This window comes from Heteronotia binoei, chromosome 7 (assembly GCF_032191835.1).
Source record: "Heteronotia binoei isolate CCM8104 ecotype False Entrance Well chromosome 7, APGP_CSIRO_Hbin_v1, whole genome shotgun sequence".
In the NCBI taxonomy this organism is placed as follows: Eukaryota; Metazoa; Chordata; class Lepidosauria; order Squamata; family Gekkonidae; genus Heteronotia; species Heteronotia binoei.
Window position 1 is genome coordinate 94,600,146 of NC_083229.1, and position 27,337 is coordinate 94,627,482.

Genomic DNA, 27,337 nt, shown 5'->3' on the forward strand with positions numbered 1-27,337 from the left:
ACAAATCTGGGGAGAAAGAAAGCTTGCAAAATAAATCTTTACAGAGATTATGATAAAAGGAACAATCAAGCAATATATGCTGAATTGAGTCGGGAATATTCACTCCACAGGAACAGAGTCTGTCGCCTAGAGGGACTTGATGATATCTCCCTTGTAAAACTTTGGAGGGAAACGCATTTAGTTTAGCCAACATAAATGCCCTGTGATGACTTGGAATGGTTAAGTCTGATAGATAATGGGGCACTTTGCCGCAGAAAGCATAAAGACCTAAGGAAGCTGGGGAGCAAATACAAGGGTCTGTTGGATGTAGTTTCGTTTCCTCCAACTCCAACAGTCTCAGTTTAATACATCTGAAGATATGACTCATCAGAAGTAAAAAAATCATCAACCTCTAACTCCAACTGGTTAAGTTTGGACATAAGAACTGCTGACCAGGATGAAATATATGGGTCTCTTTTCATACAATCAAAGTAGTTTACAGCTTTTACAATTAAAAAAAGAAAGAAACAACCCTTTATGGAGATTTTGATTAGTATTTCCTATATATTCAGCTACTTTATAGTACAAGATGATTTTCAAATGGACACACAGTAAAATATGTATAAATGAAACCAAAATATTGATTTCACATACAAATCTTTGGAAAGGTGATAACAGCATTATTGAGTGAAGCATCCACTCAGTATTATTATTATTGGAATTCAAACGTGCTTTTAATGTTTTGTCCTGTGGTTTTGTGTATATTTTTTATTTTATGACATTGGTTTAAAGTGTCTGGAAGACTCTGATGGGCAGAAAGACAAATTACAGGTGTATAAATTACATATAAAAACATATCTATGTTTAGTGTAGTGGAACTTCCTCCTCCAGGACAACCAGCGTGGTATAGTGGTTAAGAGCGGTGGATTTTGCTCTGGAGAACCAGGTTTGATACCCCTCTCCTGCACATGAAACCCGCTGGGTGACCTTGTACCAGTCACAGTTCCCTCCGAACTCTCTCTGCCCTATCTACTTCAAGTTGCCTGCTGGGGGGAGATGAAGGAAAGGCAATTATAAGCTTCTGTGGGACTCCTTAGGGTACAAACTTTCCAGAATATAGTATTCCAGAGGGCCTTTGAGTGACGTTTGATAAAGCTGCTATTTGACCTGAGGTTTTGGTATCCGTTTTTGTGGCAGTTAGGTTTTACCCTACTGTGTTCTTTTATTTTTAGCTGTTCTGAGAACTTCTAAGAATTCAGAAAGGCAATATATTACATTAATTAACAAATAACTTAAATGAAAGAATGTGTATGAGAATGGGCAGAATGCTACTTCTTCAGTATCTTTGAGTACACAGTTAACATTTCTGAAAGCATATCTGACAGGCAAGATTTCCCCAGACTTTCTCCCTGTAGCTGGTTTCTAGCCTCACTTGCTGGAGGGGGAGAAGTCCATTCCAACAAAAGGGAGAAACAGGATTAGGGGAGGATTGTGCAGCACCCGTTCGGTTTTTTGTCTTTTTTGTTTAAATTCTCCATAACACTTCTTTGTTGTTCTCCTGCCAGCACACGGCTCCACCACACACAAGTGGGAGAGGACAGCTTGCTTTTTGCCCCCGCCCTCCTAAAAGGCACCAGAGTAAGCGATGCAGAAATTCCTCCCTGCTTCCTCAAGTCAGGTAGACAGCCAGCATAGAGACGCGCCGAAGCCGGCAGGGTGCCAGTGTGCCTCAAGGGTATCTCGAAAAGACGCTCGCTGGGCAAGGGAACCTGCGGCAGGGGGCAGCAGGGGCCGGCATCTTCTCAGCGCCGCGCGGAGGTGCGAGGAGAAGGGGGGAGGAAGCGAGCGGCGAGCCCGCCCTCTCCGTCTCTCTCTCAGCTGCTTCGCCCCCTCGCGCCGTGGGGAAGCTGCTGAGGCGCGAGCAGCTCGAGAGCAGCCGCGGAGGCAACCGCTGCCACAGGGGGGAGAAGCCAAGTCTGGCGGAAGAGCCGGGAAGCAGCTCCTTTCTTGCTCGCTCTCCGCGTGCGTGCTCCAGGCAACGGCGGCGGCGGCGCGTGCAGCGGTCTCTTCCCCTCTCCAGCGCTTCCCCCGCCGCTCAGCCACAGAGCCGCTAGCTTGGCTCAGGTCGCTGCCGCCGGTTGCCGGGCTTGAGCGTGGCGCCCTGCGGGAGGAGTGGGCGGACTGCATTGGGAGGTGGGTGCCCGGCACGCGCCAAAGGACTCGCTCAGCCGCCGCTTGGATGCCAGAGGCTTCTCGGGAGCCGGCGGCCACAGGCGCTCCGGAGGAGGCAGGAGGAGAAGAAGGGGACGAGGCTGGGCGCTGAGCGGGGGCGTCGCAGCCGGCCGGCCCTGGCCATGGCCTCCAACTTTAACGACATCGTCAAGCAAGGCTATGTGAAAATCCGCAGCAGGAAGCTGGGGGTGAGCGCGCCGGGCTTTGTTTGCCCCTCGCCGCTGTCTGGCAGGGGCAGGGCGGGGCGGGGCGGGGGGCGAGCTGGGCGGCGTCGCGCTTGGCGGGCGTCGCTGGGGGTCAGTCTGAAGGGGGTCGTTCCTGGCTCGGCTGAGGCCACGGCCGCTTCGGACTTTGTTTGCCCAGCCATGTGTCTCTTTCCGTCTCCCTGGCGGCCGCGGAACCAGCCCGCTGGCATCGCTTCCTCGGCACTCAGCTGCAGCACTGTGTTTTCATTGGGGACTCGGTCCCCAAGAAATGCGCGCAGAATTGCAGCCTATTGTGGGGGTGGGGGGTGGGGGGGTCGGACGGTCACGCTTTTAAGGTAGTCTGTGTAGGTTAATTCGGAATGTCACCCCCCCCCCCCATCCTCCCGTTAGGTTTGAGCTCACGACCAACAGGGTGAGTAAGAATCTATTTCCTCGCATCAGGTGCCCTGAAAAGGTGGGCAGAAATGCAGCCCTTTTGAACTCTTTTTAAACCACCCTGAAGCAGGCACAGGTTGTTGTGGACTGGCTTTCTTTTCTTAAACTGAGGAGAGGGGAGCATTTCCTTTTGAGCACCTGCTCCAAGTCTTCCAGTTTCCTTCCTCATGCTTCAGTTGGAAGCTATAATAGGAATAATTCCAGAGGACTTGGTCTGCTGCAGCGAAAATAAGTGGCAGCCTTGTGACACTCTTAAAGATTAACTTTAAAAAAAAAAAAAGTAGCACAAGCGTTTGTGGACTGCAGCCCATGAAGGCATCTGTAAAAACTTGCTGGTCTTTCAGGTGCCACACAGTTCCTGTTTGTAGTAAGAATTGGACTGAGTCAAAGCTCACAATATATATCCTTTTTCATTTAGAGACAACACTGCTGACCACAAGGGAAATGCTCTAGAGCAAAGAGAAAATAGTAAGAAGATGGGAGAGTGATGCAGATAGAGGTCTGAAAAATAGTGGACAAAAGTCCCTGCAGTGTATGAGCTTAGGCACTGCTCAAGGCTTGTGGTAGAACATGTTGGCATGGCTCAGCAGCATGAGCAGAAAGGAGTGCCAGACTAGGGGAAAGTGTAACAGTTCATGGATCAGATGCGTAGAAGAGCTTGATGGTATTGTCTCACCTTTGGTCAGACGCATTTGAAAGAAGTTTATAGAAACAGCTTGGTTTTCAAATAGGGGGTCAGTGCCAAGTCGGGGGGGGGGGAGAATGTGAACAAAAGGGAACAGAAAAGAAGAGCTTGGACTTAAAAAAGGGATGTATACAACTTTCAACACCTTAAAAATGTTACTGCATTCAAGAGACGATGGGCATTACTGTTGCTAAAGCCTGTTGGAGGTAATCAGTATACCTGCTTTTGCTCTTTTATTAATTTTTAGAAAGGGAAAAGGACACAAAAGATGCTAGCCAGTTTGAGAGCAAGTGTGGAAAGCATGTAATGAGTCTTTGTATTAAGGGTTAGTTGAATGTATGCCCACTGAGATTGGAAATTAATCCCTGGTTGGTAAATCCAGCCCTGAGACACACAATGAGTGCATTAATGAATGCTGGAAGGAGAAAGCAGATAAAATCAAGAAAGTGCTGTGATACCTGAGCAGGGGCTTGTTTAGTGAAGTGTAAAAATCTGCTTCTGGTTTTACTTCAGAATATGAGTCATTAACATTTAAACCTGCTGACCCTTTTTGTTTCCTGGTTAGAATTTATTTTCTCTATCTGTGTTTGTTCTCCAGGATGGAGAATCTAATATGATGCCACCAATTTTTTCCTAATTGGTGGCATCATATTAGATTCTTCATTTTATTTTTAGTTCTTTCTGACTGTGAGAAGCAGATAAAATACTTTTATAACTAAGTCACTGAAGTTAAAATGCCACCTCCTACTCACCAGGGTTATGGATTTTGATTGCGATTGGTGGTGCTCATGACCGGCGAAACTGATTAATTTTGTGAGGTTGCTCTTTCAGTAAGAAGAAAATGCACGTTAGCTCTAATTCATAGTGAAAAAACATCAGTTTGCTGTTTTTAACACAGAATGTTATTAGTGTTGACCTGTTACCATCTGTGTGAATTGTGCTAATAGTCATGGCTTTATATTAGCTGAGTTTTGCACTGGGATGAAAAAGTTCTGGAGAATCACTGTGTAGAGAATCTTGGGTATTTTACAGGTGTCTTTTAAAAGTTAAAAATAACTTGGATTAATTTGGCAATTCCCAGACATCAGTTTACCATGGCACCTAGAAATGGCTTTGTGGTGCCTAGTGTTTTCAGCAATGATTTTACTGTAGTGTCTTTCAGATTATCTCAGTGTAAGTACAAAGCTTTTTATTATTTGCATCAAAATGTTTTTTTGTATGACGTTAAAATAAATATGCTTAAATTAATTACTGCTCGTGTATATGTAAACTTAAATTTACACCTTTCTGTGTTGGTGGATGAATTTATTTTTTAACCAGTTGCTTTCTATATTAGCTCCAAAGATTCAATTAGAATGGAACTTTTGAAGCTTATAATGGATTTATGAGGAATTTGGAAGAAGTTGGGATAGATCGGAGGTTAGCTTTTTCTTGTGGTGATGGTCAACAGATTTACCCCTATTTTTATTTATATACAACAGGTTTGTCAGAGCTTTAATAAAATTACAAAAAAGATAAGCTGTAAAAACAGTAAAATTGAAAATGTGTAATGTTTCAATTTTCAAATAGAAATGGCATCAGTAATCCCCAAAAAAGCTTTGTACAGTTATCTGAGCTTAGTTATGATTAAAATAATTTATAGGAATAATTCACAGAACCATTTGCACTGATTTCAGAAATGATATGAATATGAGTTGCCAGTGAACCTTTCCCTTGTCATGACTTTGCCCACCCCAGTATATGTATTTTTATCTGTCTTAATTTCCTTTACTAAAGGTACAGCCTATCCTGTTCCAGTAAAGCAGCTGCTTTCATTTATACTCGTATGTCAGAATGAAATCTGGCCTTTAGTTGGTCCACTGAAAAACATGTGGATAAAGTTCCATGATGAATGTATCTTACAAAATAAGGCATGGTAGACAATGACTGTTCATTCTGAGGCTTGGATCCAGACTAGCATTTCCATGCGTGCTAGAATATCCACCTGCAAAATTTGATTTACCTTAGGGTTTGGAGGTCATTTGAGAGGTAAGAAAGGCATGCTCTGTTAGCAGATACCTGTGTGCCCATGTAAGTGCTACTGTGGATCTTTTGGATAAGAAGTCAAGTGAAGACAGATAAAAATGTAAAGATAGCTTAGTTTGCCAGGCTTCACCATTTGCTTTAAAAATTGTGACACCGAGTAAACAAAAAAGAGGAAACTAGAATTTTCGCTAACATTTTTAGTTTTATGACTAGAATGTCCATGACTTCAACCTCAGGATGAATCACCTTTACACCCGTAGCAGTGTGTGCAGTAACAGGATGCATATCGAGAATAGCACTTACCAGCAGCATAGACTGTATGAGTAAATTGCTCATTGGAAATGTAATCAATATTTGATATCATACAGTTCACATAGGTGGCTGAATTCAGACTATAACTCCAGTTTCAATAATAACTTCTCTAAAACAATTTCCTATGAGTACAGAACCTCACTGGAGTGAAGCTATGGAACAGGGGTGGCCAAACTTGCTTAACGTAAGAGCCAGATTAGAATAAACATCAGATGTTTGAGAACTGCAAGACATGATCATCAGATGTTTGAAAGCCGTGAGACAGGAGGGAAGAAAGGCAAATAGATGGGGAGGAGGGAGAAGTGGAAAGAAAGCAACCCGTACTTTAAATGCATTCTCCAAGCTGTCACCTGGCTTGTCTTGGAGAAGTGATTTAAGGAGACAAATGCCTTTTCCAAGCTGGCCAATGGGGCAGTGTGGACAGTATGTGTGAAAGAGCCACATGTGGCTCCCAAACCACAGTTTGGCCACCCCGATATAAAAGTTGATGCTTTCATAAATGCTCTTTTGTGATTTTTCTGACATACCAATTGTGGTCCATTGGAGCCTGGACCCATTTATTTTTATTTATTTATTTATTTATTTATTTTTGTGTTATTTATTGTCTGCTTTTCTCACTAAGACTCAGTGCAGATTTATATAGTGGAAGTCAAAATACAATCAAACAGATGGGGCAGCCAGTAAACAGCACAATAATGTTTTGGACTGCAGGAATTTTTTAAAAAACAAGCCTGAACCAAACAAATAAAAAAGTTGTTCAACCTGAAACAAAGCATAATCATTGAAACCTGATGTGTTAGACAATGGAGAAGTTACATAGTAGGAGAAGTTACATACAGGACACAGTTGTATGGTCTGCTTTGCTGTCCTTATCTCTTTTCAAAAGCATCTTTTTGAACCATTTCATCACTGTATAGCCCAATTATCTGTTTAAAAATTCCCTTCTGAATAATTCAGTTCTGCATGGTTTGAGTGCAGGACAACTGTGATGGACTGCAGTTTTTAAAAGCTTAGAGCAGCTGAAGGACTGTGAAGTGTTAATTCTTCACAGAAACAGAGAGCCTTGAGTGATCTGATTGGTTAGCATCAGCTGAGCAGAGAAACTCTTGAGAGCTGCATGTGAGAGATCTAGCAAAAGGAGAATTTCCCTAACCAATCTAAACAGAGTCATAACTCCGAAGAGTCCAGAGATCTCTGCTCTAGTGTGGTACAAAACTGCCTACGGAAACCATAAGTGTCAGTTCAAAACTCAAAACAGGTACTGGTGTTTCAAGAGAAGGGATTCGGGTACTGGAAAGAGTGTACCAGCTTTCTGGAAACTAAACGAGTCAGTGAATAGTCAAAGAAAGTGTACTAGAGTGTTTGGAAAACACTGAAACAAAAGATTCTCAACATAAAGATTTAAGTAACTGTGAATAACTTAAACTCTCATTAGCCTGAAGAACTAAAGTCTATACATTTACTAGTTTTATCTCAGAGTTTATATTGAGTTACCGCAATCCCTGGTTTCACCTGACCTTTCCCCTCTGTGTTGAATAAAACATTTAGTTAATTTTGAATATCAATTATGAATATCAATTATGTTCAATTAAATTTTTACTAGGCTGACTTTATTAATGTGTTTTGATCGCTCGAGATCTGACTGATATCTTGAGGTAAGGTTCATATTGACCTTGCCTTTTTTTTACTTCTTTTCGTTTACAGTTTGGCTTAGCTCTTCGACAATCAGCGTTGTCCTGTAGCCAGGAGCACCAGTTCAGGTGTGTGTGTGCACTTGTGTTACACAAAGAGGGGAGATAACTTCAAAAAAGAAAAGTGGATACAATGGTGGGATAGATTTTCATTGGTTTAGATATGTTCACTATTAAAGTACAAACATGCTGAGTGTGTTAAGAGCACTTTTTTTTGGATTCTATTGAACATCCATCGCAGTGTTATCACTTCACCCTCCCTGCTTTAACTTAATAGAGTTAGGGCTTTGGTATGCATATGTAATATTCATTCATAATGTAAGAACCATACAAGTGAATAGCCATGTTGTTCTGAAACAAGAGATTTAAGTTTCAGTCTAGACTCAGAGAACTAGTTCTTACATTGAAGTCTGAGTCCAGTTAACATCAACAAAGTTGAATTCTGGGAATTCATTTTTGTATGCATGCACACTTCTTTAGATTCATTGAAACAGACTTCCTTAAACCTTGCATATGGGGGGGGGAGGTTAGTTGCCAGAAAGGGCTAGTTAGAGTTAAGATGCATAAGTATAACTAACATTGGATAAAAGCAATTAATAAGACCAGAATTGCAACAAATTAGCATACAAATAAAAAAGTTAACAAATAGATGTGAGAACTAAGTTTGCGTTCAGTGGCACCTTTAACAGGTCTGAGTGATTTAGCAGATAAAAACCTGATATCTGTGTTAAGCCCTAGAGGTTCCATTGTCCTGAGTGTTGTAATAATTTGTAATCCAGCAATCTCCCATTTGTTTCAGAAATTCCTTTGCAATAAAATAGCTACTTTGAAGTTCCTTTAAGTGCCTTGGGAGGTTGGAATGTTAATGTCAGATTTGTGTCCATTTATCCTCTGGCATAAGGTTTGGCCTGTTTGATCTATGTAGAGAAAGGAAGGGCATTGTTAGCATTTAATGGCATAGCAATGTTAGAAGATGAGCAAATGAATTAGCCTGAGATGGTCTAGTCTAGTTAATGGTGTTAGGTATAGAGATTGTGGCAGCAAAGTTGGTGTCTAGGCTTATTGTAAGCTCTGTACCAGTGTCAGTGTTCAAATTATATGTTGTATTATTGTGCATGAGGAGTTGTTTAAGATGGGGGGGGCTGTCTGTGTGCAAGAAAAGGATTGCTCCCTTGTACTTTTGAAAGAGAACTGTCATTATCCATTAGACTAGAGGTTGCTTGAGTTGAGAGCTGTATGTGGCCACTAATCGTGTTCTGTTATTGTTTCTGTTGGGCCTATCTCACAGCAGGTTTTCTCTAGGTACCATTCTGACTTTGCTAATTTGTTCCTTGACTTCATCAGGTTCTCAGCCTGAAAATGATGCATGACTCCTGCTTTGGAGACGGTGCTGGTCGCCTTAGTAGATGACCTCCAACGGCAACTGGATCGGGGCGGCGTTGCGGTACTGATGCTGTTAGATCTGTCGGCTGCATTTGATACAGTCGACCATCGGCTACTGACGCGCCGCCTCGCCGACATTGGGGTCGAGGGGTTGGCCTTGCAATGGCTTTCCTCCTTTCTCCTAGGTCGGGGACAGAGGGTGGCTATCGGGAGCGAGCGGTCCCGGAGGCGCACACTGGATTGTGGGGTGCCCCAGGGAGCAGTTCTCTCCCCGATGCTGTTTAACATCTATATGCGCCCCCTTGCCCAGATTGCCCGGCGGTTTGGGCTGGGTTGTCATCAATATGCAGATGACACCCAGCTCTATCTACTAATGGATGGCTGGCCCGACCCCGCTCCAGGGAATCTCGACCGGGCATTACAGGCTGTAGCGACATGGCTCAGGCTGAGTGGGCTGAAGTTGAACCCAGCGAAGACAGAGGTCCTATGCGTGGGTCGCGGCGCTCTGGGAAGGGAAATAGCTCTCCCGGCCTTCGATGGTGCGCCATTGAAAGCAGCGCGCCAGGTAAAGAGTCTGGGTGTTTTACTGGAGCCTTCATTATCGATGGAGGCCCAGATAGCAGCCACTGCCAAGTCAGCATTCTTCCATCTGAGGCGGGCAAGGCAGTTGGCCCCTTTCCTTGAGCGCCGAGACCTCGCAACAGTGATCCACGCAACGGTCACCTCAAGACTAGACTACTGTAACGCCCTCTACTTGGGGCTACCTCTGTGCCGGACCCGGAAATTGCAGCTAGTGCAGAACGCGGCGGCCAGGCTGTTGTTGGGACTCCCGAAACGGGAGCATATATGGCCGGGACTACGTGAACTGCACTGGCTGCCGATTATATACCGGGTCCAGTACAAAGTGTTGGTCGTTACCTTTAAAGCCTTATATGGCCGAGGACCTGCCTACCTGAGGGACCGTCTTTCCCCATATGAACCCCAGAGAGCACTGAGGTCAACGGGGAAAAACTTAATGACTATCCCTGGGCCGAAGGAAGTTAAATATCAGAGCACCAGAATACGGGCCTTTTCGATCGCGGCCCCTACCCTATGGAACCGACTCCCCGAGGAGGTGCGGGCCCTGCGGAGCCTTGAACAGTTCCGCAGGGCCTGCAAGACCATCCTTTTTAAATCAGCATATTCGGACTGCTAAGAAAAATGGTAATTAAAGATCCGCCAATGCGGTCCAAAGATCTATACCGCAGTATAATTGTATCTACTAGACTGGTTTTTAATTTAATGTTTTAATGTTTTATTGTTCTATAATGTAATTCTAATGTTTTATTTATTATGGTGTGTTTTTATGGATTGCTGTTAGCCGCCCTGAGCCTGCCAAGGTGGGGGAGGGCGGGATATAAATGAAATTAATAAATAATAAATAAATTTGCTCCAAGCTTTTGAATAGAAATGTTAGCACACAAAGCCCCTTGACTTTGAAACTTTTGAAGTTTTGAAGAAGCAAAGTTTAAAAAAAGAACACTTCCCTCCCAGCGATACTACAAATCCAGCAGCCTTGTCCTGCAATCCCATTGGCCACCAGCTGCCAGGAGTTTGAAGTGATACTTCCCATAAGTGCTTATGCACATGCTCAAAGGATAAATAATAAATAAAAGCTCCCACTCTACCGCTGCCACCTGATCAGTTCTCCATGGGATGAGTGTAGGGTTATGCGGGTTAAGGATGGGATGTCTGATCAAATTTCTCTGTTATAAAAAATAACAGAAATCAGACCACGTGAACCCTGCCATGTAACCACAGCCAGACTTGGCATGTAGGTGCTACTGAAGAATAATCAGTCCTAGTTGGTCAGAAAACAGATACGGTGGGTTTGCAGCATGATGGTTCATTCTTTCTGCTGGGCAGATGTCCATACTTGTAAACAGTTTTCTCTTGCTCTTTGTGACTGTAGAGACTTCTCTGAGCAATTGCTTGGGTCTGTGGAGTGTTTGTGCCCTGGAATGTTGTTTACCTTAACAGCTGGTGGAAATATGGATGTGTCTTGGGAAGGGCACTGAACCAGAAGACTTTTATGTACCTTCACAATCTTTATAAAAATTATTATTATGCATTATATTGATTTTAGTTCTTAGCCATTATAGGCAAAGATTCTTCTGGCTTTCAGAGTTCAAAATGTCCTTTTATTCCTGGTATGAAATGGGATGCTGGAAATACAGTATAACTTCTTTGTCCTGTGAATATAATTCTGTGTTTTGAATAAGATAATTGAACATCAGTCTGCAAATATAAATTTGCTATCCAACTCTGATGAGTATGCTTAGCATAGCTGCAAATACGGTTTAGTAACAGCTTTTAACTTTACTCTGCATGAAGAATACATTTGGTAGACATCAGCCGGTACACTTAGGCTGGCACTGCTGTCTCCAGGGACTGTTTGTGTATAGATGTGGATACCTGTTCTCTTTTCAAAGGAAGATAAGGGAGAGACCATGTGAAATTTGAAATTCTACAAGTGGCTGGAAGCTTATCAGTTAATATGTATTATCTTTGCCCTGAATGTGCTTTTTATGCAACAAGGCTAAGACATGAACAGTCATAAACTGACCTTTGGTATGTTTTTCTATTTTGCCAGGGATGTCAGTTTTGAGAGCATGCATTAGGGTTGCTGGATTCACAATTGCAGATTATTCTTGTACATTTCAGGGCTGTTTTCTTCTTTTTTAAAAGATAGCTTTTATCAAGATAAGAAGGATTCCTGGTGCTATTTGGCTGGATTGACACAACTCCCAAAAATTATTTTTGAAATTGAATTGCACTGACAGTGTCTTGGAAAGTAATCACTAAGTCTCAGCAGGCCTTAGAAGGCTAGTACTATTACTGCTGCTTGTGAACTTGATCCCAGGCCAGAATAACACTAGTTTAATTAATCATTATTTTGATGGAAAAATAAAAGCCTTTTCTGGGGAGCAAGAATGTTGTTATACTTCATAAAACAAGTAATAATAAAGCTTCATTGGTGCATTAGAGGAGAGGATTTGGGTATTCAGTATTTCTTTACTGTACTTTAACATTATTATTACCAACCTTAGGGGTAAATTTATTTTATTCCATTTATTTTATTCCATTTGTATCCTGTCCTCCCTGCAAGGAGACTCAGGTTGGGTTCCATCACAAAACCACTCAATAAAATCCATTAAGTAATTAAAATGCATCTAAAATAGTCAGAACATCAGCATTAAAGCTAACCAGTGCCTCAACAGATATCCTCCCAATTGGGCCCAAATGGCTACTCAGACCTGAGGTCACTGGAGGGAAGACTAGGAGGGGAGGTCACCTGAGGTCACTGAAGGGCAGACTGCCTCAACTACTTCCCATAAATTAATCAAAGTCTCCAGGTATTGGCCAGGGACCATCAGGAGATGTTGGTTTGTAGATTGTAGTGTCCTGTGGGACTCATATGGGATGAGGTGGTCCTGAAGGTGTGCTGGCCCCTAGCCTTATAGGAATAAATATAGATAATAAGTACATACACAAATTGTCTGGGGATATTTCCGCACTGAGTGAATCAAGACACTAGTCTACCTTAAAAAGTGTCCAACTAAAAAAAGACCCCCCCGCCCCAAACTCAGAACAGCATAAAGATGTTTCATGTGGAAGGAAAATTGGGAAAATGTAGGGATGACAGTCCTGGGGGATTCCACTGGATTTTAGGGTTTCTCCTTGCAACCAGTCAGCTGGCCAGCCAGATTTGAGCCCTGTGGGGGCTGGATGCAACCCATGAGCCTAACGTTTGATACCCCTGCTCAGTGGTTTGAGTCCAATTTTGCTATAGAGTTTGCCCAAAAAGTAAAGCATCTGTAATATCACATCAGGGACATACCCACTCGCTCCTGGAATGTTATCAGATCCCCCCACTGGCACAACAAGGGGACGTGGCAACTAAAGCAATATCTGGTTTGTCTGAATTTCCAGCTTTCTTTTTTTCTTTTTAAAAAGTCTTTAATTCAATTAGTTTCTTCTGTTGCAGAGATATAAGAGAAAGGCATAACACTGCAATGGTAAGGGACAGAAATATTATCTTTTTTTAAAAAAAAACCAAACCAAAACCCAAAATCTAGGACTGGTCCTGGAATTTTCTCCCCCCTCTCGATGATCCTTGATGAGCTTTTATTTTTCAGATGACAGATTTTTAGATCTTGTGCATGGAAGCAAACATTTAACTTTGGGCATGAAAGCCAATGCTGTGGAGTCCACTTCAACTCCTAGCTCTGAATTTACACAGAGCCTTTTCCTTGGCCAGACTCAATGCCCTTCCATCAACCATTTTATTTGGCAGATTCCCTATTCAAGTAGGTGCTGTCCCTGTAAGATGGATTGTGTTGAGACTGTCACCCATGTTCTTCTCCAATGTCCTCTCTATTTGGCGTCCCACCGGGATCTTTTGTACCCCATATTGGCCCAAATTTTAGAGACCTCTGATGATTTTAAGATGCTTTTTTTGCTTGATAATTCTGATCCGGAAATAACTGAATTAGTAGCAAAGGTTTTTTTTATAGAGCTATGGTTACTCGTCCTGATAAGTAGTACTATATATCAGGTTTTACTTTGTTGCTACTTTGTTTTTATTTTGTAATCCTAATTTTATTCTGTATGGATTATGTACTCTTTTAATATGTAACCTGGCCGACTCTCTATTTTATATTATTATATATGCCAATAAAGGCTGTCTTGTGTGAATGCTGTGGAGTTCTTGGGACCCCAGCAGTCATTGCATGGTAAAATAATCTTGTGAGCTGTTACAGTCAGTTGTGACTGCTAAATATACATTGTTTTTATAAATGAGAGTTAAAGTACCTTTGAGCTTCTATCTCACTGATTATATTAATGAATGATTGAAATTAATCATGCATTAAAGAAAGTGGAAGATAGGCATTTGTAATGTGAATAAGTGTTCTAGCCAATGCAGGTTATATGTCCACATTAACAAAGTAATTGAATTAAAGACTGTTTCCTGAGTTAGAATAATACAGATGTTAACAGTAAGAAGCCTATGACTCTTGGACTCCATAGATACACACCTCCGCCTTACTTTATTAAAGGGAACCAGCTGCCTTTCTTCACCTAATAGCTCTGTTGAAAGGATGTAACAAGTTCTTCTGCACTTATACAGCAATAATTTGACACTGGAGAGATACTATTCCCAACTGTTATGTCAATTGTGATTTTGGTTATTGTGTGGAATATGATATTAGTGTCTCTTAAGAAAACAACAATAGACTATCTCTTCATAACAAGTTTACCCTACTTTTGTAACCTCAATAGCATAGATAGCACCACTAGGGTATTAGCAGTATCACAGCTCTAAAGGAAGAGTATGAGGTTTTTATCATATGGAAAGGCCATCCCCTGAGCTCTGGATCACCTGATAAGAGTTAGCAGGAAAACGGGTGTGTGATTGAAAAGATGCATCAGGAGTTCATTCAGATCTCATAACTGAAAATATAAATCTGATGTCTGAACATGCATCATTCCTTGAGGGGCCTCAGCAGTCCCAGCAGGATGAGGTTGAGTGATCTTTGCATAAAATGGCATGCATAATTCCTTTTCCATTGTAACTCCTACACTGCGGAATGGGCCCCTGGAGTAGGGGAGGGGAGCACCTTTATTAGAAATCTTCAGGAGCCTCTGCAATGACATTGTATTCTCTAGGGCTTTTAATGGGGCATAAACAGCAAGCATATTTTTTTTGGGGGGGGGGTTGACATGGGGTTTTAGTTTTATTTTATTCATGCAATTTTTATCTGACAATTTTATATAACAAGTTGTTATCATAATTCGCATGGCTGGATGAGGCAGGGCTGGTAAGGGTGGGGGAGACCAGATGGGGTGAGGCACCTGCTGCAAAGACCTGGTGTAACAGCTCTGTTTTATAGGCCCTTCAGAATGGTAATAAGTTTCACAAGGCCCTGAGTTCAACTGGGAGTAAGTTCCAGTTTATACTATTACCTTTAAATAGTAATATGTTAACTGTGAATTGTAGGCTCCCTTGAGCTACAAGGAAAACATGCTATAAATATTTTAAGAAGTAATAAAGTATCATGCTAACTGCAAAATATATAATTGTATAGTACATTTGAACAACCTAGTTGCAATACTAAGAACATTTGCTTGGGAACAATTCCTATTGGATAAAATAGGATGTGTTTCCAAGTAAATATAAATAGGATTGAACTGAAAATACATATATGTTTCTCTGTGTTCCTATTTGACATGAAGGGGATGACTAGGCATCTGCTGTTTTATACCTTCTGTAATGTCAAATAATCATGGTTGGAGTGGAATTAATGCTGTTCTAGTCATGCAATCCATTGAATTAAATAATCACTTGGGTTAAATCATACTATAATACTAAACGAATGGTATGGATAACTTTCTGCAAAATAAATGAAAATAAATTAATTTGCTAATTGATATGGGTGGTCACAATTATACAATTTTCGTATTCTTGTTCATATTTAACCATCTTCCAGAGAAATTTTAAAAAAGTTTTTATATAAAATCACATTCAAGAAATTAGTCCCAGAATATGAAAGGCAGTAATGCATCTGCCTTGCTGAAGCTATCCAGATCTGGATCTAGTCAGTAGAAAAGAGCAAGAGTCCATTAGCACTTTAAAGACTAACAAAATTTGTGGCAGTGTATGAGCTTCTTCAGGTACCTGATGAGAAAGATGATGTCTTCATGTACTGTACAAGTTTCTTCACGAGGTTGATGGATTTCCATTTAGTTTGGTTAAATGTGCCTTCCATGGAGATAGATGAAGCGTTGCTGTGTTTGTCTGTAGCGGTAAAATAAAACTTTAAGTTGTTCATTAGCACTTTAAAGACTTACAAAATTTCTGGCAGCAGGGTATGAGCTTTTGTGAGTCGCTTTTGTGTCTATTAGGTTGCAGTTGCTTTTAATTCACCGATTTTACTGATTTTATGTGTATCTTTGTTGTACATCACCTAGAGCTTGGCATTGGCCGCGATGAGGTGATTCATAAATTTAATAAATAATAATAATACCTTGCCACAAATTTTGTTGATGGACCTAATTAGTTTCTGAATGAGATGCCCCCCCTTTGAACTCTGTATTAATTATGCTGCTATAATGGAAGAAAGGGACAATAGTCTGATATTGCAAACAAATGAGAAAGGTCTACTTTCCTAAAGGATTTACAAAATCACATTTTAAAATAGCAGCATTTGTCAATGATACTCATTGAAAAGATCTACATGAACTCAGATTCTTGTGTACATCCAACATGTGTTTGACAACATTTGTTTCAACAGAAGACACTGACCCATGTATGCAAAGAAATGGTTATACATATTAGTTCTTTCTATGAAAGTAGGAAATGTTTTCTTATCAGGAAAGTTCCATTTTACTTTAGTTCCATTTAGTTCCAGTGTCTGAAATATGTTGAAAGGAATCACATAAAGATTTAGGATGCGGGAAATTTTATTTCTGAACACTTCTGCTTGGGTTCACCAATTTTATAATTCAGTATAGTTGGTGAAGTGGTAATTTTAATTTAAGCATTTAATGCTGGAGAGCCAGCTGTGGCATAGTGGTTAAGGATGACGGACTCTAATCTGGAGAACTGGGATTGATTCCCAACTTTTCCACATGCAGCTGCTGGGTAACCTTGAGTCACTCACAGTTCTCTCAGAGCAGTTTTTGTCAGAACTCTTTCAGCCCCACCTACATCACAGGGTGTCTGTTGTGGGAAAGGGATAGTCATGGAAAGGAGATAGTCAGCCACTCTGAGACTCCAAATGAAGGTTGGGGTATAAATCCTCCTCTTCCTCCTCCTCTTTCCTGAAAACTGTGTTAGCTTTCAAGACATGATACAACTGAACTGCTGATGTACATCACACAACCCATGCTAATGCAAACATGCAGCAGTTCATTCTCCAATGTTATACTTGACCCAGCATGCCTTCTTTCAGATCATAATAGATCATTTTTACACAATTAGTTTGTGCATTGTTTAAAGCTTTTGTTTTGTTGAAATCTCTCTGATGTCACAATTTTATATTACACAGCTCTTCTATTTATTGTCTACAAATTCTGTATGTGCAAACAGTTCTTGACTGAAGATAAACCAATGCAATCCCAGTTTCAGTTCATTCCATCATGAAATATTTCAGCAATTAACTTGAAAGCATGAACATCTGAAGAACTGTCCATCTGCGTCTTGTATATTTGCAAAGACCAAATCACCAAGTTTATCCATGATGTCAGTTAGTATAATTTGTATATGTGTACATTGTTGTTTTGTAGTCTTGCTGGGTTTCTTTTGGGGTATATATGTGTAAATGGCTAAATTAATCACCTTCTCAGCTTGTATGGGAAAATGTAAAACTGGTGTTCTCAGTTTTCTGAAAGTATGAAAAACAATCTTGCAAATTGCAATTATTATATGGGGATTTTGAGTTCCTTTGGCAGTGGGATTATTCAGTGGAATATGTTTGGTTTCTAAATGTTCAGTCAGATTAGCAATCCTTTGGCTCTGTCTACAAAATGTGCAATCTGTTGAAAGGGTGCCCTTCTGTACAGCCTTGAGCATTAGCATGCACACAGGCATTTTTGTAACTGAAACAGAAGGATCGTCCAGAGCTGTTTTCTCTTTACTGTTACTGTTCGCATCGCTATGTAGGTGTACAAGTGTTCATGTAATAGTGATCTTTGATATTCATGCGGTATTACTGCTTCATATAAGGTAAAGTTCTCTTTGTTTACTTTTTTGATAAAGATTTTACAAAGCTGCCGCCAAAGTAGAGGTGCCAGCTTCCATGTGAGAATGGGAGATCCCCCAGAATTACAAATCATTTCTAGACTGCAGAAATCTGTTCCTGGAGAAAATAGATGCTTTGGAGGGTGGACCCTATGACATTGTATTCCAGTGAGGTCCATGTCCTCCCTAGGCCCCAACTCAATATCTCCAGGAGTTTCCCAGCCTGGTGACAGCCCCCCCCGCCCCCCCCCCCATACGTTGCTGGTGGCCAGGGGAACCTAGCAACCCTACCCCAAATTATGCATGTAATTTCATGCAATTGTTCAGCAAAATCTTACTTGTGATAAAATTAATGCAAACAATGGAGCTATCATTAATTATTTCTTCTTATACAATCATCACATTAATTGCCATACCAGAATTCAGGTCTCCCTTTTTGGCCTGAAAAATAATTGCCCATATGAAAGCAGGCAAATTACTTTTCCACTTTCCTTATTGCACTGCACATCTAGAAATGTGGGGCATAACTATAATGACATTGACGCGTTTAATTTCATGTACTGTATGTATCATTTTCAGCTTTAATGATTAGTCTCTTTTGTGATATGGAAATGAAAGTACAAATTCCTTAAGTTGATGAGCTAACTGCACTGGAACCTCTGCTTGCTGAAGTTGCATGAGTGGATTTGAAGGATTTAATGAGAACCACATAGATTCCAATTTGTTTGTTTAGCAGAATAATAAAAATTTTAAAGTCCAAACCTATGGTTTATTAATTATATAATTATACACAGATCTTGTAAATAACAGTGTAATAAAAACCTTGGCATTTGGAACCATTTCCATTCATGGTAAAAAGATCCAGACTTTACATTAATTTATGGACATACCAATTACACTACACTACGCTACTGATTCAAACTAGATCAAAGCTTGCTTAACTATTCCCTATCAAGGAATCTTAGAATTCCATGAAAATGATAAAAGATCCCTTGCTGCTTTTTCCACAACTCACAAATCTTTTATAGCGCTTTTCATTTTTCAAAAAAATCACAAAACCACTACCAGAAATTAAAACCACAAAACATGATATAATAAAATAATATGATCCTGTAAACTACCAAAGTTGTGTTGAATGATGATGATGATGATGATAAATTCTCACTTGTGTTCTAAAGAAAACTAGGAGGGATTCACATGGAAGTGAATTCTGTAATTCTGGGGTTTCAGTGAAAAACCCCTGCTTCCTGTGGAGGCTATTCTTACGATCAGAATGGAACATAAAGAAAGTGCTCTTGAGAAGATCTCAGATACTTGGAGTATTTGTTTCTTTTACAGTTGCCAGCCTCCAGGTGGGACCTGGAGATCTGCTTTTACAACTGATCTCCAGCTGGCAGAGATCTGGTCCCCTGGAGAAAATGGCTGCTTTGAAAAGTGGACTCTATGGCATTGTACCATGCTGAGGCCCCTCCTCTCCTCTCCCCAAACCCCACTGTCTCCTGGATCCACCCCCAAAGTCTCCAGGTATTTTCCAACATGGACCTGGGAACCCTAGTTTCTTTAGTTTCACTCATAACATAACAGGTTCAAATCTGTTTACTGGGAAACAAGTCTCATTGTCTTTCTTGAACTTATTTCTAAGTGGAAGATATATAGATAGATAGATATAGATATTGTGTGTGTGTGTGTGTGTAGGTATGTAAAAATTGCAACCTTTATTATATGTAACATGAATTGGTTGTTTCATTTAAATGTTTGTTGTATAAATGTAGTTCCAAAGACATAATCACGTGGCAAAGAAGAAGACGTTCAAAACACGTGAAGAAACCTAGGAAGTGTGTTACCATGTTACTGAATCGATACACTTGGAAAATCAACAGAAAAACAACTTTTAATTCATTATTCTAAGCCTACGTTTAATTCAAGGACTGTTGTCTTTGTTGGCCAAGTATACTGCAAACCTTGCATGTTGTTCACAGAAGTAATTGCTGTTTAAACCTGGCAAACTTTGCATGTTTTTCTTAGAAGTAATTGTTAAAAAGTTGATTGTGGTACTTTCCCTTTAAACGCCGTGAGCATAAATATTGAATACACTGCAGAATGCAGGCAAGCACTGATATTTATTTTTATTTTATTTATATCCCACCCTCCCTGTATGGACTCAGGGCGGCTAGCAGCCAATAAAACAACAAGATATAAAATATTAAAACAATAATTATAATTAAAATATAATGTTTATGGAGAATGTGTAATTCTTATATTAAGCTGTGATATACTAGTTGTAATTATTGTTTCCACAGTGTATTTTTTCACAGCCTCCTCATGTTTTGCTCAACCTTGGCTGGGTTTTCCCTTGATAGTTGCCAAGTCTCCAGGTGGGGCTTGGCGATCTGCTTTTACAACTGATCTCCACCTGGCAGAGTTAGCTCCCCTGGAGAAAATGGCTGCTTTGAAGGTGGACTTTATGGTATTGTACCATCATATGTTTATGTAACTTGAAATATATGTAAATATGATGCTGAAATATATAATTAATGGGATTAGTATTTCAGACATAATCTATACAGCTATATAGGTATGTACTTTAAGTGTCACTTATAAAAAGCATAGAATAAGGCGTAATAATAGCTTACCCTCATTCTTTCAGCATAGTCCTATAAAATTGCCACTGGGAGAAGGAGTGGATATTACTTGACATTCCTTGTCACTGAAGCACTCCCTCCTGTAGTGTATTTTGTTTACAACTATTGTCGAACCTCAAAGGGGAGTTTGGGGACAAACAGCAGTTTCCTTGGGCACTTTTTTTTTTTTTAAACTGGATTCAATCCAGTATGGTTAATGCTTTTTAAAATACATCCAAAATACCAAAATGTAGTTTATATTGTGTTTTGTAGGGTTAGCATAACTTCACCTGTTAGTAATACCATCATTATGGCATTGGAAATGTTACTATTTTATGTTCTATTAACATTTATTTATTGACATTATTTCTAGCCGGAGGGGGAGGGGGGGACTCAAGGCAGATTATACAGAGTGAGCCAATACAGTCAACAGGGTGAAACACTCAATAAATAGTGAACTATAGTTTGAATTGTAGACCTAACCAGAATTAAAAAAAAAAAATAGAATTGAAATGAGCCAAATTTCTAACATGACAAATTAAATGATGGAGAATTACACAGTAGGATTCAATTTATAGCAGACTGTACACAATAGTATAAAGCATGTACTGTTTCTCCAAGTAACTCTGTGAATAATTTTATATAGTAGTAACACCAACAACAAAACTCTTTTGAATAATTCAGTTTTGCATAGTTTGCAGAAAACCAGGAGAGTGGGAGCCTTCCTGACTTCCTCAAGCAGGCAATTCCACAAGGTGGGAGCCAGAACAGAGAAGGCACGTTTATGGACAGTTGTTGATTTTGCCCTTTTTCAGGTTGGCACCTGCAGAAGGCCCTACTCAGATGAGCAAAGTTGATGTGGTGGATCATAGGGGCAGAGATGGTTGTACACATAAGAGGGTCCAAGACCATTAAGGTTTTGTATGTAATAGCCAGTACTTTAAATTAAACCTGGTAACCATAGATTGACTGCAGAATGGGAATAATAGGCAAGCACCATCTAACTCCCAATAATAGCCAAACTGCAGCATTCTGCACCAACTGTACTTTCCAATTGATTTCAGTGGACAACTATGTACGGTGCTTTACAGTCTTGATGTCACCATGGCATGGATCCAGGTGTCCAGGTTAACAATATCAAGGTAAGAGTACATATTTGAGCTAAACTGATTTGGAAAAAAGTATTTTTTGCAACTGCATTTTGATTCTCCAACAATAGTGCTGGATCCAGTATAACTCTGAGGCTATTAACTGAGTAGACAAGTGTCAGCTGAACCCTATCAGAAGTGGGGAGTATAATGTCCTTCAAGATTTCCAGTTAAAAAAAAAGTAAAGGTAGTCCCCTGTGCAAGCACCAGTCGTTTCTGACTCTGGGGTAATGTTACTTTCACCACGTTTTCACGGCAGACTTTTTACGGGGTGGTTTGCCATTGCCTTCCCCAGTCATCTATGCTTTCCCCCCAGCAAGCTGGGCACTCATTTTACCGACCTTGGGAGAATGGAAGGCTGAGTCAACCTTGAGCCAGCTACCTGAACCCAGCTTCTGCTGAGATGGAACTCAGGTTGTGAGCAGAGCTTAGGACTGCAATACTACAGCTTAACCACTCTGTGCCATGGGGCTCTTTCAAGATTTCCACCTTCCCAGTAAATCCAGTAAGTGCATTTTCAAAGCAGTATGTACATATCAAAAGCAGTCCAAATGGTTACCCAGTTCTGCCTCCCCCCCCCCCATCAGATCACCCTCACGTTCTGGCCCCTCAGTGTGGCCAGACCGTCCCGGTCTCCCGGGACTTTCCCGGTTCTGGCCACCAATTCCCGCCTCCTGGGCTGCCTATACCGGGACCGTTGTGGGGCCCAGGGGGCCGGCGCAGCGGCACGCTGAAGCAGCCTGTCGGTCACTTCCGGGTTCCTGTCCTGCATCTCGACCTGTGTTATTAGTGACAGGCTGCTTCGGCGTGCCGCTGCGCCGGCCCCCTGGGTCCCACAACGATGGGACCGATGCCACAGGGACGGGCTCGAAACACTCTATAACCCCTCAAAAGAACAGCAGTCTAGCTCGCTTCCCCCGAGCCCTGCCGCCATAAGCCTCAAGGGGGCTCATTTTGCGGCATCTCCTGGCGGGAGGGTGGCACCCGCATGGGACACATATCAAATGAAAGAGGGGGCGCAGGGCTGTCAGAAATAGCCGACAGAGGGAGTCGGGAGACCACCCCACTGGGGGATCCACACCCCGAAAGTGATGAAGGTGGCGCAGATAGAGCCAACAGAGCAAACAGGACAAAATAAATAGGCTGCATTATGCAGCACAGTTGAGAAAGTGCCTTATCCCATATACTGATGAAGTATATACAGGATTTGAGAACAAAATTGTTTCCGGCGGTGATATTTGGGGGATTTTTGGGGACGTCACAGGAAGTGCTGTGAAGTCACTTCCTGTTTCCGGCAGTGGCATTTGGGGGAAATGATGTCATTTTGGGGAAGTGATGTCACTTCCCGTTTCCGGCAGGTGACGTGGGGGGAATGATGTCACAGGAAGTGGCGTCACTTCCTGTTTCCGGCGGCGCGCACGCACACCCCTACCTTCCCCCCCCCCCAAGGTGTCCCTGGCTGGCCTTCAGACATTATGGTCACCCTACCCCTCACAGTCTCTCACTTTTATTCCAAGCATCATCAGTGCTTTAGTCTCAGTATTACATTTTGTTGGCCCAAGCATAAGGATTTGGGGAAGCTGCATAACAAATGTTAACACATGTTTTTATGCAGAGGTATGGAAGTGTTAGATGTTGCCTCAAAATGCATTTCAGCCCTTTCTCCTGGTCTGACCCATCAACCAACTATATGGTACTCCATGGGCTGTTGGCTAGATATTAGATAAAGTGAGACTTTGTTTTTCAAAAACAGTTTGTTATTATAGATTTTGTAGTCATGATAAGCAGAGTTACATCCTTTTTAGTCCATTGAAACCAATAGGCTTAGACAGGGTAACTATTTAGAGTTGCACTATAGATCCATGAATAAAGACTTGTAGGCTGATAACAGATGGACATTTTGGGCAGGATTGGAGGCATTCCTGAACCCTCCACATGCTCCCCCCAAGCCGTCCCCATCCTGTCCACAGGGTGACACAGGCATGATCAGATAGCTGTCACACACCATCCCTGTCGCTCGGTTTGGGTCACCCCCCATACATTTTTGGCGGTCATGAGCATGTGCTCTGAACAGGTTCTTGTAAAAAAAAAAAAAGCTGGATGCAGCTTGGGGCAATTTGGCGGTTTCTCACAGCCAAGGCGTCTTGCTTGCATCCTTCCGCTTCCAGATGCTAAGGAAGTGACTGGAGTGCAGCTTTATGAGCCACTCTGAGGATGCCAGAGGACAGGGTTAGTACAGGATGGAGACAGGCGGCAGATGTTTGTGTTTGGAAGGATTTTTCTAGTTGATTTCTGAGGTGTCTCTGAGTCAGCCCACAGTGCCGGTCTGTAATCACCGGAGGTGATATGCTTTTGGAGTCTCCTGTCAGCCACATAAAACGTGTCGGCTATCATGGGATGTCACATTATGACAACATTACTATTCCAACATCTGTTCTTTTATTATCTGCAAGCAGGAAAATGATTTAACCAGTGTTAAATGGATGTCCCTTTCAATGTGTCAACATTAATTAAAACATATAAGCATAATTAAAATTGCAGCTTTTGTTAGCATAACTTACTTGCCTTCCAGGGGTGAAATTTGCTCTGGAATTTTGGTGTTATAGATATAGAAACAAACTGCTGATTAGTTAAAAAAGCATTTTATTGCCAGATTTTAAAACTGTTAATATAATCCTTGTTATAGTTCATTTCTATCTTAGTGTACAATACTTCATGGGTTTCTTCTGGTCAATTTCAGTGTTAGAGTTGGAAAAATTGTGTTGGATAAAGGATTTCAACAAATGCATACTTGAGTTTGCCTTATACTGAATCAAGACTCAATTCATCTATCCAGTATTATTACTTTAGAGGGCAGTGGTTCTCTCTTAGGTTGAGATCTTTTCACATCGCTTCCTGCCAAATCCTTTTAACAGGGGATGCCAGGGAATGAATCTGGGATCTTCCTCAAATAAAGTTATGTCACTGAGATTGCGTCCTTCTATATCCTTGTGCTGGCTCCATGTTATATGGTGGTGTTCCAGCCACATTGTCTCCACTTGGCTGAAAGACCTGAATCTTACTGAAAAAGAATTATTGATGTGGTCAGCACTCTTACTGATGGTTGACTTCTGTGCTGGTGCTTGGTTATTCAATGCTGTACACTTTCTTCACAGTTTACGCAGTGAAAAGTCAAGGATTAGATAAAAATCAAAATATCTGGGAACCTAAGCTTATTTGTATCAGTAGGTTTAGAAAAGTATAAACTCTGTTTAGGACTGGACTGTAAAATAATTGAATTATAGGTTAGGTTTTATGAATTGATCTGAAGTATAGTTATGCCATCTGCTTGGAATTTATTATGGAAGGCATCGGTCCTGTTGCTTACTTTTCAATTACTATATCATTGGTAAACCACTTCACTATTCTTGACTCCATCTTGTACCCTCTGCTCTCTAACTTCTACATGAAACCTTCAGGTGGAGTCAGGGCTCTTTTTCTAGCAGGAGCTCCTCTGCATATTAGGCCACGGCCCCCTGATGTAGCCAATCAACCTGGAGCTTACAGTAGGCCCTGTATGAAGAGCTCTCTAAGCTTTTGGAGGATTGGCTACATCAGGGGGCATGGCCTAATATGCAGAGGAGCTCCTGCTAGAAAAAGAGCCCTGGGTGGAGTAATCTGGATATCTGTGATTGTAATCAATATGCTGGTGATACTTAGAACTAACTTGCATTTCTGGCCAATCCCAGGGAGGCTGTTGAAACTGCCTATGTGCAGTTTTGGAATGTATGAACCTACTCAACTACTGCATTCATCTTCTGAGGTCCTGAGTTCATCTTCTAAGATTAGGTGGGTGGCACTCTGGAAGAGGGCCTTCTCAGTCATGGCATCAAAAGTCTGGAACTCTTTCTCCATGGAGACTTGTGTGTCCCCTTCTGTTGCTATCTTCCATTAGTGAGCGAAGACTTTTTTGTTTGGCATTCTCTCAGTGACCCCTCCTTCCTGCCCTGTGTTTTAATTGGTTTTATGGGTTTTATTTTGTTTAATTTAGCTGTAGTTTTGTTTTAATTATTTTGGTTGGTGTTAGTGTTTTTTAAGATGTGATTTTAGCCACCTTGGAGGTTCTGATGAAAGCACAAAGGTGGAGTATAAATTTGTAAATAAACATTTTAGGAATAACAAATTAAGCATCACAGATTTCAGTAAAGCTCTGACAGCATCAGAATGGGGGGTAACTCCAGCATTTATTTTTTTTATTTGTACTTTCTTTTTCTTTCACTTAGCTAAAGAGGAAAAAAAGAGAGTTGCCCAATAAATGTCAGGAAATAATTGATTTTTTTCTATGTATTCTGATCCTCAACAATGAATATTTTTTTTTCTCTGAAGGATATTCTCCAGACACTGTACATGGTGAAGTAAGTACAGTATCTTTGTGACTTTATTATGTAATCAGAGTAAAAACAATTAAGCTTGAAGTGAAATGGATGTAGTAAATTAATAGAAAGACTTGACTATTGGGAGATTTTAAATACTTGATTTAAACAGTGAAAACCTCTACTGAAACAGAAACAGAAAACCCTTTGCTGGAATTTAAACTTTTCATCTGTTACTGTGTTAGAAAATTGTTGAGAGATTTTTACATGTGGATATAGTCAAAGGTTTGTTTGAGTTCTTGAGACACTGTTTTACATTACAAATCAAATATGACCATATATAATTTGATTGCCAAATTAACACTGTGCAAGATTTAGAAATACAAGTTATGCAATATATGATCTACTTGTTAGATAATCTTTCTGCATCGAATAGCCTGTACATTAGTGTGGGGGTATTTGTTACTATTGTTCGTATTTCAGAAATCTCCGTGTTGAACAGGTGTCATGAGCCATTATGGATGTTCAAAGCCCAGAATACTTAGAACCAGTAATTACATGTGAGAAATGCTTTCTTTTGATACCTTCGACCATGATATATTTTTGGGAAGGTTGGCTGGGTTGGGAGTAGGGGGTACTGTGCTGTGGTGGTTCTTCTCTTATTTGGCCAATTTATTCCAGAAGGTGGTAGTGGGATACTGCTGCTTGATCTTCTTGCATTTATGCTATGGGGTCCTTTAGGGTTCTTGTTTTATCCGTCATGTTATTTAACATCTATGTGATACTTCTGGGAGAGATTGTCTTGGGATTTGGAGTGAGGTGCCACCAATATGTGGATGAGACACCCAGCTCTATTTCTCCTTAACAGCTATCTCAGGAGGCTCTGTGGAAGTCCAGAATAGGTGCTTGAAGAAGGTGATAGCATGGATGAGTGCCAATAAAGTGAAGCTCATTGCAGGCAGGATGTCAGAGCTGTTGGTCAATGGAGAAGGTTCTTGAGGATTTGTGGAGCCTGCCTGTTCTGGACAGGATTGCATTCCCTCTGAAGGAAATGGGTTGTAGCTTGGGGGCTATTATATCGTGACCTGTGGTCAGAGACTCAGGTCTCCTCCATGGCATGTAGTGCCTTTTATCAGCTTTAGCTGGTTCACATCCAGATTAGGTTACTGAATGCATTCTACGTGAGGCTGCCTTTGAAAACAGTTTGGAAATTTCATTTGGTCCAAAATGTGACAGCCAGGCTACTGTCAGGGACTGGTTACAGGGATCATATCTCCTCCGTGCTGAAAGATCTTTACTGGCTACCCATTTGTTTCTAGGTACAATTCAAAGTGCTGGTTCTTATCTTAAAGGCCCTATACTGCTTGGGGTCAGGGGACCTGAAGGACTATCTCCTTCCATACTTTCTAGCCCAGTAGTGAAGATCTGTCTCTCAAGCCCCACTCTCTGTGCCTCCTCACCTGTGGTTTTGGTACAGATTGAAGAA

General features: G+C 41.1%; 1 protein-coding gene across 1 annotated transcript in view; it reads left to right on the forward strand.

Moving 5' to 3' along the window:
- Positions 1-2,151: 2,151 nt before the first annotated feature.
- DOK6 (docking protein 6) overlaps positions 2,152-27,337 on the forward strand; it is a 278,299-nt gene continuing 253,113 nt past the window's right edge. The window contains exon 1 of the mRNA XM_060244066.1: positions 2,152-2,399. Within this exon, the coding sequence (XP_060100049.1) occupies positions 2,334-2,399 (66 nt within the window). The 5' untranslated portion in view covers positions 2,152-2,333. The remainder of the gene's footprint in view (positions 2,400-27,337) is intronic.